The 13,316-nt window shown below is 44.9% G+C and overlaps 1 gene segment (V, D, J or C); it reads right to left on the bottom strand.

Moving 5' to 3' along the window:
* The window catches only part of LOC116459127 (probable non-functional immunoglobulin lambda variable 11-55), a 346,106-nt gene extending 333,082 nt beyond the window's left edge, over nt 1–13,024 (bottom strand). The window contains 2 exon segments of the V gene segment in view: nt 12,526–12,843; nt 12,962–13,024. Coding sequence covers nt 12,526–12,843; nt 12,962–13,007 — 364 coding nt within the window.
* Nucleotides 13,025–13,316: the final 292 nt, after the last annotated feature.

Genomic DNA, 13,316 nt, shown 5'->3' with positions numbered 1-13,316 from the left:
TCTGCTTTAAAATAAGTGGCACATTGTTTTTTCTTGAGAGCTTTTGATTTTGTTTAATTTGGTGGGAGTTTTTTGTTGTCGGTTTTCAACTGATAATTATATTTTTACCCACATTGCATAAGAAGTTATTGAATTACTTCCAACTGGCTAGCATTTTATCTTCTACTTGTGTTATAAATCCCATTTGTGTTGAACACCTATGTTGCTTCCAATACTTTGCACCCAATAAGGACTTCTTTATAAACATCTCCTTGTGTCTCTGTATAGGTGGACTTCTGCTTGACAGTGGCAAACACACTTCTCCTTGTGTGCTGAGGAACTCTTCTCCAGATGGCAGCACTTGTCTATTCACCCAGCTGTGAGTGTTTGTGATTCCCAACATGCTCACCGGAATCTTAGTTTATTTTATTTTGCAATATCATTTTACTGTTCCACACTCAATGACTTCATGCTTCATTGAGAAGTAAATCGACAGTTGTCAAAGCACCACGTGAACCCACAGTATCTCCCTCCCTCCCTCCCTCTGCCAACTCTCTTACCACGTCTCCAATGCTCTGAACTCCCTCTCTACCCACTGTCTCTCTCTCCACTCAAGTCAGAAGACGATGATGGACTGTGCGTGAGATTGGATGGGACTAGGGTAATGGGCTGTATCAAGGGCACAGGCTAGAATCTTGGATCTGCCCATCCACCTCTGCTTATACCTACCCACACTCCTTCTCAAGGACAACAATTTAAACATAAATATAAACATAAGACAATGGATACAACCTCACTAGTCACTGCTAAAATGTTTTGAGTGTCTTCATGTAAGAGAAAATTTCAATATTGATCATTGTCTCTTATAGTAGTGAGCTTTGACACTATTTTCTTATGTGTACTGTGTACTTCGTTGTTTTTTAAACCCAGAGTTTATAGATTTTGATATTTTGTCAACATTATGAACTGCTGCACTTTAAAGTGGTTTCTGAAAATATGTGAGAGAAAAATAAATGTTGATATGCTATTTGCACATATGATAACATTGGTACTTAACAAGCTTTAATTCAACAATGTGTAAGAACATCAGAATAATATAATGTCTTCTTGGTAGATAAACATAGCAATTAAAAAATACAAATTATTTCGTATTTTTTGAATTAAATTATTGAATTTAAATGTTTTACACTTTTGCTTATTTCTCATATTGCTAGAAAAATATGTTATCCAATATCTTTATGGGCCATAAGCATTCTATTGTTCCACATTAAAAATAAAATGATTCTAGTGGTTCGACCTTAGGGGTATATTTTTTTAGATATAAACAGACATTATTAAGAAATTAAAGAAGTATCCTATATTCCCATATTTCTTAATTTGTCCTTGTGTGTGTATATACACATGCATGTATATATATATAAATATATACACACATGCACACACACAGTTATATATAATATGTGTCTATATGTGCACATGTATATGCATATGTGTAGATGTATGCATCTAAATATTTAATAAAGGAATGATGGTTAGAATTTCCTGAAAATTCATTGAAAAGGCAATTTTTGTTGTTAAATTATTTAATAATGGGAATGAGAGACACTAAATAAATAGCCCTTGACACAAAGCCATCCTTTTTTTTTTATTATACTTTAAGTTTTAGGGTACATGTGCACAATGTGCAGGTTTGTTACATACGTATACATGTGCCATGTTGGTGTGCTGCACCCATTAACTCATCATTTAACATTACGTGTATCTCCTAATGCTGTCCCTCCCCCCTCCCCCCACCCCACAACAGGCCCCACTGTGTGATGTTCCCCTTCCTGTGTCCATGTGTTCTCATTGTTCAATTCCCACCTATGAGTGAGAACATGCGGTGTTTGGTTTTCTGTCCTTGCCCATAAAAAATGATGAGTTCATGTCATTTGTAGGGACATGGATGAAGCTGGAAACCATCATTCTCAGCAAACTATAGCAAGGACAAAAAGCCATCGTTCTCACCCTGAGCATGCTGCCCGATTTTTATCTCCCTCCTCCTTTGTGAATCTTTCCATCAGAGATTCTCCTCTTTGATTCCTGTCCCCTGATAGGGCGTGCCACCTCGAGCCATAGATCTTTCAGGAAACACAGGACTCAGGCCGCTGAAACAACGAGCATAACAAGGTGACACCGTGCATAGTGTCCCTCTCTCACCTTCACCTTTTATGGATTATTCCCGGCTAGGACCACAACTCACACGTTTCCCCCGCTCCTGTGGCTGGAATAGCAGGAGACACAAAGCACCAAGGGTGTGTGCCCACTGGAGTCAGAATCGGATCACTTCCTTCCCATGATGCTCAGATAGACCTCACTGCCTTGTTCTCCTCCTTCTCCAGGAAGAGCAGCTCTTGGGAGGACTCCGGTGTCCTATGTGCAGTGAGCTTGTGGCGAGCAGGTTTGCCTGCAGCTGAGGCAGGGATAGAACAGGCTGCACGGGGCCTGAGGAGGACAGCGGAGCCCACAGCCTGGGTGTGGGAGGAGTCCTCAAAGGAAGCACAGTCGTGTCTTGAGCCTCCAGACAGACAAGGACTTCTGCCTGGATGGCAGGAACCCAGCCGATCAGTCTGGAATGCTCTTTTCTCCTGCTGGGCAGGGCTGAAGACAGTTTCTCTCTGACCAGCTACTGTGGACCAGAGAGATGACCAGCCTGAGCCATAGAGTTTCTGCCTGTGTAGGGATGTTCAGGCTGAGAATGAGGCAGCAGCAGTATGACCACAGTGCAGGGAGCTGGAGGGGCATGCAAGCCACGTGCTCACACCGGGAGTGGAGGGAAAGCCTTCTTTTTTTTTTTTTTTTTTTTTTTTTTTGAGACGGAGTCTCGCTGCCGCCCAGGCTGGAGTGCAGTGGCGCGATCTAAGCTCACTGCAAGGAGGTCCACTTCCCGGGTTCACGCCATTCTCCTGCCTCAGCCTCCCAAGTAGCTGGGACTACAGGCGCCTGCCACCGCGCCCAGCTAATTTTTTGTATTTTTAGTAAAGACAGGGTTTCACCGTGGTCTCGATCTCCTGACCTCGTGATCCACCTGCCTCGGCCTCCCAAAGTGCTGGGATTACAGGCGTGAGCCACCACGCCCATCCGGGAAAGCCTTCTTGATAGAGCAACATTGAAGGCACACGCTGCATTTATTGTCACGTAATTGTGCTGTGAGACACCTTACTTGTTTATATTTAGTTGTCAGAAAAACCTCACGGTGACCAAGACAGATGTCAAACTCAGCTTTACCCTCCCTTGCCCCATGCCATAGGAGACACATCTGTACCATAGCTTCTGGAGTAGGAATCCTGCTACAGAATATGCTTTAAAGTGGTATCTGCCCGTGTTGATGTGGAGACAGCTTTTCCTTTTTTTTCCTGTCACCTTCCATTGAGGGGTGAGATCAGGCCCCTCCCTGTTAACCAGACCTGACACTAGTGATCTCTTGGCACTGACAGTTTCTGTGGAAGTGACTCTTTGTAAACCAAGTCAGAGCTCTGAATTCTCTGGGACTGCCCAGCTTCCTGGAAACCCAGGCCACATGGGAGGCCTCAAGTAGATCATTCAGCCAAGGCCAGCTTCACTGCAGACTCTCAGTGAGGTCACCTTCAGTCGATTCCAACCCCTTCATACCAAATCAGCCCCAATCTGTGAGACTTTTTTGCTGAGGCTCCATCATAAGGGGAAATGAGTCACCCACAGCAGCCCTGTCTGAAGTACTCACCTATGCCTACGAGCAAAAAAGTGCGTGTTTTATTCCACTCTTGAGGCTGGATAATTCTTGTTTCCTTATCTGTTTGTTTTTGCATAATAACAGATATAGCTCTTGTAGGAAACTCGAAATACAAAAGAGAATGAACACTGCAATCTGAGTTTTCTTCCTTTCATGTTCTGCAGCCTTTCAGGTTGTGATTCCAAATATAAAAGCCAGTTAGTTGGCCTGAACCCTGGAGGCAGAACTTGCAGTGAGCCGAGATCGCGCCACTGCACTCCAGCCTGGGCGACAGGGTGAGACTCCATCTCAAAAAAAAATAAATAGGGTGGGGGGAGGGGGGAGGGATAGCATTAGGAGATATACCTAATGCTAAATGACGAGTTAATGAGTGCAGCACACCAACATGGCACATGTATACATATGTAACAAACATGCACATTGTGCACATGTACCCTAAAACTTAAAGTACAATAATAAAATAAAATAAAATAAAAAATAAATAAATAAATAAAAGCCAGTAAGTTTCTGCATATTCTTACAGAATTATTAACTGAACTACTGATAGCACTGACATCATGACAATCTTTTTCCTAAGGGTTTTTTATGTTGAGTTATTTATTCTTCATCTACTGTAGAGTCAAGTGGCAAGGAAGGAGTTTTCTCTGCTCCACTAAGACCGCTCCCAAGCTGGGAAGGCTGAGCCACTCCTCATCACCTTCCCAACACTCCTCCTCCCATTACCATGAGATATTCTTACTCTTTGTTCATTTTCTCCTCCAGTTGGAAACTCAAAAAGATAAATCTGTGTTCTAGCTTTGCTGTTTGTCTTTTTGTGTGTGCTCATGTTTAAGATGCAAACATACACAAGAAATTTGGAGTGAATCAGCAATGATAGGCACTTGTGCCAACAGCTTTAAATACCACGAATGGTAGTGACTTTGTCTTGAACATGACAGCCCTCTTGTCTTTGAACTAAAACCTTCACTTTTTAGATGAATTTTGGGGTCGTCACTTCCTTTCCTATACCTGGTTTTCATGAGATCAGTAAGAATGTGTGTGATTGTTTCTTGATCTCTTATCCAAAACAAAAATTTAATTCTACAATTTTGTGAGATAAAAATTTCATTTAGAAAAGTGTATACTATATATTTCTTCACCCAACATATTCACTCAAACAGAAATGCACTGGTGAAAATATTGTGATTTTTTTTTTTTTTTTTTTTTTTTTTTTGAGACAGAGTCTCGCTCTTTCACCCAGGCCGGCTGCAGTGGTGCTATCTCGGCTCACTGCAAGCTCTGCCTCCCGGGTTCACGCCATTCTCCTGCCTCAGCCTCCCGAGTACCTGGGACTACAGGCACCTGCCACTGCGCCCAGCTAATTTTTTATATTTTTAGTAGAGACGGGGTTTCACCGTGTTAGCCAAAATGGTCTTGATCTCCTGACCTCGTGATCCACCCGCCTCCCAAAGTGCTGGGATTACAAGCGTGAGCCACCGCACCCGGCCATGGTATTTCTTTATTAATTTCTGGGGAAACGGTCGGTCTTTTTTGAGGGATGCCCTTTTTCATCCCTGTAAGACCATGCTGATGCATGCTGCCCATGGGAGGCCAAAGGGTCAACGACTCCCCTGGCATTGTGTCCAGTCACTCCATTTCCTTCTCCCGTAGCTTTTCAGGGAAGCAACCCTGAGAACCCAGAGGATCTTTCTCTGATTGAAGCATCTGACCTCTGGCTGATGTCTCTAAACCTGCTGCTTTTTCAAAAATCATGTTCCTCTTCCAATGACTGTGCAAATGTCTCAACCCACATCCTCCCAGATGCTCAAGATAATCCTTCATTGATATAAAATGGACTCTAATTGCTAATATTCTGAGACATTTTTGCTTCTGTGTTCATTAATGAGATTGTCTTGTATTATTCTAATCTGTTTCTGTTCCTGTTGAGTTTAGTTTTACTCTTTCGCTGGAACAGCAAAATAAGTATGTGTGTTTGTGTTTGTGTGTGTGTGTGTGTGTGTATGTGTGTGTGTTTATAATTTTATACGAAGGTCCAGACTTTATAAATGGCAGTTAGCACTCTCTAACCCAGCACTCTACAAGGAGGTTTAGAAATAGCTGATAGAAGGAGATGACAAACTCCTCATGCCCAGACAATAGGACTGAAAGGCAGTGGTAATGTGCACCCAGAAACCTTGACCTCATCCCTAAAAGAACTCCTGATCTAAGGACTAAGGATTTTGAAGTGGAGTGAGATTCTGGCCACACTGGAGAAGCTCCAGGGTTCTTCTTGCTGAGTCTAAGTTGTTAGGATGGGAACTTCCCCAATTCCAAGTGTTGCTCATTCTATGCCCAGGAAACATTGTAGTTCAAGTCCTTTGAGCAAATTCGTTCTTGCTGTGTGATTTGTCTCTGCTTGAAGAGAAGGCTTGGACAGGGACTCCATGAGGGTGGAGGATAAAATAGGAAGCACTGGTGTGTGTTAGAGTCTAGTGCTCAGTGGCTCCTGAGGTGCAGGAAGTGGCTCCTGCTTGGTGGTGCAGGTGCAGGAAGTCATACTTCAGTGAGGACGCTGCTTGCTCAAGTGTGTGAGAACCAGTATTTTCCTATGTGGCCTGGCCCAGAGCCCTGCCCTCTCAGTAACATTCCAACAGCACCCCCTGCTGGGCTCAGATCCCAAGTCGGGTGGCCCCTCAGACACAGACTCAGCTCTTCTGGAAGGACATCCTGACCATTTGCAAATGGATCTTTCAACTCATGACCTAAGGGAGTAGAATGAGTGGGTCTTCTCTGCAGTGTTTACAGCTGAGACATTATTTCTTTCACGTTAGTTATGGTCTGCAAAGAGCTAATCACAGGATGTGTTTCAGGATGCACAGTGATGATTTACCAGATATCAGCATCACCAGGCGTGTGAGTGTGTTGCTCCCAGGGTCCGTGGTCATCACCAGTCTGTGGTCATCTTGAACCAAATCTAAGGCTTAATGTTCTGCTGAGCCTCCAGGTGGTTCATACCTGGGGATAATTCTACATGGGCTTCTTTTAGAGGTTGACTTATTTTGTTATTGTTGTTATTGTCGTGAGGGTGGCCTGTGAGATTCCTTCAGCTCCTACTGTACAAGCCTTGGCGTTATAGCCCATAAGAATGATGCTGTCAGAAAAAAAGTGTCTCTTGCTCTGTTTTGCCTCTGACTTCTTTTGCTATTTAATATTATCCTGGTAATACCTCTTTTCTTTTGACCATGTTATATATTTAAGGTATTTTAGTCTAATTTTATAAGTTTCCTCAATATGTGGATGGATATAAAAAGACAATTCTCAAAAGTGGAACCCCTCCTTTCTTTCTAGATGTTCTCCCCATACTACTGTCCTGAGGATCCCTCACTGGGCCCTGATTCATTTTATTCATTAAAAAGATCCCTGGATTTAATGGGGGTTGGATTCATAAAGCCTAGGTCTTGGAGAACTTCTATTCGTCCAACATCTTTCCAACCAAAGAACCAGAAACACAAGCACGAGAAATGTGGAGGCAACCTGGAGGCTTGAGGCCTTCATGGCTCTCAGAGCTGGGCCCTTACTGCAGAAGGGCTGCCCTGCACCTGGGAACACAGCAGCTCTTCCAGAGGCAATCTCAAAAGAAAGAGAAACCTAACTTCCCTGTGGGTTCAGAGCCCAAAGGGTGATCAGCAAAGCCAGGGCCAGATGTAGGGGACATGTGAAGCCCATGAGGGCCATACCTGCCAAACTTCTGCTGCCCTTCTCATCCCAGCAGACAACCACGAGGGCTATCTTTGTTACCGTGGACATAGTGATTTTGTTTTCATTGGGGGACCAGTAAGAAAAGGTGTGTTTTCATTGAGTCCGTAAAGATAAACAGAAAATACCATTAAGCCCTCTGGTTTTAGGAGCACATGTGATAGGACCAGCGAAAACCTGAGCTGGTCTTGGTCATATTCACCTACGCAGGCAGAAAAAGGGCAAAGATGGATCTGACAGAAGAGTTGGAAGGCCAATTTCTATCTAATTTTCTCATATGACAGTGACTCTTGGTGGTGACTGAGGCTACTGTGCTGTCCCTGAATAAATGTCACCATCATCCTCATGCACTGACTGGAATCCAGAGAAAGTCAGGGAGGCTGAACTGCCGACTGGAAGAAGGGACCTGACCTGTGATTGCCCAGCATTAAACTTTTCCAACAGCAGGTGTCCAGGGCATTTCCTGGCTGAACCTGATAGCGGGACCCCTCACCCTCCATGCCACTGGTTGTTCTTGTGACTCCATGGAGATTCAACCTGAGGATGGCTGGATCACCACAGGCTAAGTCCTGACTTCTAGCTGGAGACGCAGAGGATCCTGGAAACTGAAGATGTCCAGAATAATGTGTACCCAGAGAGAAGAGAAGTGTATGTGTGTGTGTGTGTGTGTGTGTGTGTGACAGAGAGAGAGAGAGAGGGAGAACATGTGTCTTCCAGGACCCATTCCTGCCTAGGAAGAGCATAAAGTGAGTGGCAGCCTGTCTCATGGCCAAAATGTGATCTTGAAATAGCAATTATTAAAAATGCTCAGCCAGCATCCTTTCAATAAGTACCTAAGCCTAAACTGGGGAGTACTGCATTGACACATTCATAGGCTGACCAGTGAAGGGAGAAACCACCTAAATGAGGATATTAACGTGGCATTTCCATGTCTTTCCTCATTGAATTAAATGCAAGTACAGGTTCTACGATCACTGAGCTGAGAATCTTTTCAAAGGAGTATATTCTTTCCAGTAGATTTAATATTATCACAAAATTAAAACAAACCAATTTCATTATTCTCACATTCTAAGACTCTGGTATATTTAAATGTTAAATTAAGAGCATGTTTTGAAAACATCTCAATAGGGGCAGGAACACCTATATTAAAAACTCCTCTACCCTTACTTTAAAGAAACACATCACTTTCCATTTGGAGGGGAATGTCAGAATTCTATCAGCCACATAGATCTTTTTATAAAGTATGATTTTACATTTTATTTATTCATTCAATCAACTGGGAATTGCTGTATTGTATGAATACAATGTTGTACAAAAATCACAGAATGTTACAAAATAAAAAGTACAAACTGCATTACTTAATAAATATGACTACAATTAGGCAAAGTGGCAATATGATAGATTTTAGGTGGGAAACATTAACACAACAAACCATACAATCTCTGCAGACATTTGTACATTATAAAATAGGATGATCCTATTTTGCCTTTTAAAAGAATTTAAAAGGAGTATTAAGACGGTATCTTCTGCTATGAAATAACTGCAGAGGTTGGCTCCAGGCATTTATGCCATTAGCTTTTAAATCTCTTAGGGGAATCCAATATGCTATATTGCAGTAGGTTTATCTTGCCACAGAGTCTTATACCATGTTAAGATTACCTTAAAACAAAATCACAAACATAAATAAAAACAATCGAGAGCACCCGACATTCTGCTCTAAACATCAGTCGAGTGCAGAATAGTCACTCTGCCATCAGCAAGTATCAGACTTTCATTCAGTTAAGACCTGGTACTATCCGTTAAAGAAGAAGAAAATAAAAAAACTTCCCACAATCCTCTGTTAAGTATTTCTCTCTAAAAGATTGACCATTTCTAGACAAATAATGGTTCCAAAACAACAAATCTATTTGTATCAAAATGTAATGGGCCAATCATTTGGTAACAAGAATGCATCAGTGTAAGTTGCTAAGAATTGTAAAATCCAAACTTCAACAGCATAACTACCAAATCACAAACTCTGGTCAAAATAATAAATTTTATGTAAAACACTTCTCTTAATTTCTGCCTGAAAGCTGCTTGTCAAAAGTAATGTACTGTCATAGATGAAGGTACACCATTTTTTAATGTTGTGTAAAAATACACTTTTGTAGAAAATAGACTACCAGGAATGAACAGATTTACATTGTGAGAAATTAGCTTTCAAATTAAGCAGTGCTCACTTATACAGAAAATTACAGACGCAGTAAAATCCCCCAAAACTATCATGAAACATCATTTAGGCGCCCAGCAACTTTTAGTTCTGAGAAAACATTTTAAAAGATGATTATGGCATTACACTCACAGAAAAGCTATTAGGAAGTGCCAGGTGCGGTGGCTCAGGCCTGTAATCCCAGCGCTGTGGGAGGCCGAGGTGGGTGGATCACGAGGTCAGGAGATCGAGACCATCCTGGCTAACACGGTGAAACCCCGTCTCTACTAAAAACACAAAAAAATAGCCAGGCGTGGTGGTGGGCGCCTGTAGTCCCAGCTACTCGGGAGGCTGAGGCAGGAGAACGGTGTGAACCTGGGAGGCGGAGCTTGCAGTGAGCCGAGGTAGCGTCACTGCACTCCAGCCTGGGCAACAGTGCGAGACTCCCTCTCAAAAAAAAAAAAGGAAAGGAAAGGAAAGAAAAGCTGTTAGGAAGTTTACAAGTGTTATTACCCTGATTAGAGTTCGTGTCATTCTCCAAGCACAAGTTCTGTATGCAATTTTCCCAGGGTGTAAGGTTTTCAGACATTTCAAGGGCAGGCATTTTATTCAGAATATATGGCCCCAGAGTGAGCAAGTTATTCATTGCGTTGCCTTTGCTTTTGAGTCTGTTTGCACCAGTTGTTGTGCTTGATTAGGATAGGAGTGATCAAATACTGCATCCTAGTGCCCATTACTGAGCCAACTGAGCCAAATACTAGGCCTTAGAGAATCCTCTGGGCCCAAATAATGAATCATGGTAGACACCGTGGGCCTCTCCAGCCTCCCTCCAGTAGTTCAGTACTATTCACATTCAGCATCTACCCCATGTACACAGGGTACTCAGCCACGCCCCGTTTTGGGCAGCCTCGATAATAAGCTTCCCCGTGTCGCCCTCACCCAGGGAGCTAAAGTGGTGGAGATGATCGGGATGGGGCGCACCCTCTGCTCCGCAGCTCCCGGTGCAGGCTCGGGTCTAGCACTGGGTCTTGCTGACAGCACCGTAGAGGCCGTTGCCATGGGGAATGATGTGGAATCGGTGCTGATTCTTCTGCGTAAGCCCATGTCCTGCTTCTTGCCTGGGCCGGGTGCAAGGCTAGCTTCTCCTCTCTGTGATCCGACCTGGAGAGAACGACCTTCTTGCTGGCGCCGCTCTGGGCAGCCTCGCTGCTGCTGGTCTGGTCCGGGAACCTCAGCCTCTGGGTGGGGCCTTAGTGCAGCGTCTTCACCCGCAGCTTGGCCGTGTCTTCTCTCTCTCCCAGCCCCGCAGGCTCATCTCCGCCATGTGCTCCTCTCCTGGTGGACCCTGGCGAGGATCCGGGCTCCCCGGGGGTGATGCAGCCTCCATCCTGGGTGGCGGCCTGGTTTGGCACTGCTTGCTCAGGGGGAAGTTTCTATCAGGCCCCTCTCGAGCTGCCTCTAAGCCCGCGGGCTCCGTGCAGCGTAGTCGGGCGCAGCAGCTCCTCCAGGAGCCAAGTGGAGGAGCCCTGCCAAGGCAGGCAGGACCCGGCCATGCACCAGGAGCCTTGCAGCTCTCAGACCCATGCAGAGATCCACATGGATCATCTTTGACTGTCAAGTGAAAGAGGTAAAACAAAACTAAACTAACAAAACCAAACTAAAAACAAACAAACAAAAAAAGGAGGTCGGGCACGGTGGCTCACGCCTGTAATCCCAGCACTTTGGGAGGCCGAGGGCGGCAGATCCCGAAGTCAGGAGTTCGAGACCAGCCTGACCAACATGGTGAAACCCCGTCTCTACTAAAAAATACAAAAAATTTAGCCGGGCATGGTGGCGCACGCCTGTAATCCCAGCCACTCAGGAGGCTGAGGCGGGAGAATCGCTTGAACCAGGGAGGCTTAGGTTGCAGTGAGCCGAGATCACGCCACTGCACTCCAGCCTGGGTGACAGTGAGACTCCGTCTCAAAAAAAAAAAAAAAAAAAAGGAAAGAAAAGCAATCTTAAAAATAAAACAATAACGGCCGGGCGCGGTGGCTCACGCTTGTAATCCCAGCACTTTGGGAGGCTGAGGCGGGCGGATCACGAGGTCAGGAGATCGAGACCACGGTGAAACCCCGTCTCTACTAAAAATACAAAAAAAAATTAGCCGGGCGTGGTGGCGGGCGCCTGTAGTCCCAGCTACTCGGAGAGGCTGAGGCAGGAGAATGGCATGAACCTGGGAGGCGGAGCTTGCAGTGAGCGGAGATCGCGCCACTGCACTCCAGCCTGGGTGACAGAGCAAGACTCTGTCTCAAAAAAAATAAAAAAAATTAAAAAAAAATAACAAACAGTGAGAGTCATCCTGCAGAGCTGCCAGGGCTGTTCGTGTATTCAACCCGTGGTAATCATTTATTCTAGAGGCAGGGCAGAATTGCTGGCTACTGGTGGGAAGACAGTAATGTCTGCTGACATTTTATTTCATATATTATACATATACATGATACATAATTTTATATATACACGATACATAATTTTATATATACACGATACATAATTTTATACAACTCTTGTATATAGTGGTATTATGTATTATGCCATCTGGATGTATTTCACCTGTTTCACAACCCTTTTACTAGTGGAAATTGGTTAGTAATGTTAGTATTTCTTAGTATTGGTATAAGTTTTCGTGTTTTGATTTTAGCTGATTAGAGTCACTATGGGCATTATGTGAAAAAAATGGGAGAGTTATAATGTGCCACCATTTTTAACAACAATCCAGTATTTAATGTGATTTTATTAACCACCAAAGTTCTTAACCAGTTCAGTAAAAATGACAAGCTTAAAACCTTGGTTTTTGTCCGACTTCCTCATCTGTCTCTCTCACTGTGATTAGCGCTACTTTCGTACACCTGACAGTAATAATCGGCCTCGTCCCCAGGCTGGAGCCCAGAGATGAGCAAAAATGCTGTGTTACTTGAGGTCTCCTTGGAGCCAGAGACTCGACTGGGGACCCCAGGTCCCAGCTGCTTGTCTGAGTCTGAGTAGTAATACAGGAATAACCTGGGAGAGCTCCCTGGCTTCTGCTGGTACCAGAATATGTTTTTACCACCAACACTGAGGTCACTGCTCAGGGTGCAGGGAAGTCTGGCCGTTGCTCCCGGGGATGCAGACAGGGAGGGCGGCTGAGTCAGCACGGGCCGGGAGAGAGAACCTGCAGATGCAGACACAGCACAGTGAGGAGCAGGGTCAGGGCGCAGCTGCTGAGGGATCTGAGCCATGAGGGACAGATCAGGCTGGGGACCACCCTGGGCTCTGAGCCCTGTCCCTACCTGTGCAGTGAGAGAGGAGCAGGAGGAGGAGAGGAGTCAGGGCCATGGTGGACACAGCTGCCTCTGAGGCCACAGACCTAGGGGTGGGCTGCCCCAGGCCTCTCTTATCCCAGCATCACTGGGCTCACAGAGGAGGGACTGACCATGCAAATGTGTTCCCCCATTGCCTCTCCCCCAGGCGCACTCGCAGGGACCAGGCCCTTGGACAGGGAGGCTGGCATGAGGCAAGAGTTTGCCCCACGGGTGGGACCAGAGAAAGCAGCTGCTGGGACCACACACAGGGTCATGTGTAGAGGACTCTGCCAGGCACAGATGGGACAAGGCTGCAAGAGTCCCAGGAGGAAGTGAAGGAGCA

Source organism: Hylobates moloch, unplaced genomic scaffold (genome assembly GCF_009828535.3).
Source record: "Hylobates moloch isolate HMO894 unplaced genomic scaffold, HMol_V3 SCAFFOLD_19, whole genome shotgun sequence".
Taxonomy (NCBI): Eukaryota; Metazoa; Chordata; class Mammalia; order Primates; family Hylobatidae; genus Hylobates; species Hylobates moloch.
The sequence above is the reverse complement of the archived record's forward strand: the minus strand, read 5'-3'. Positions and strand labels throughout refer to the sequence as shown.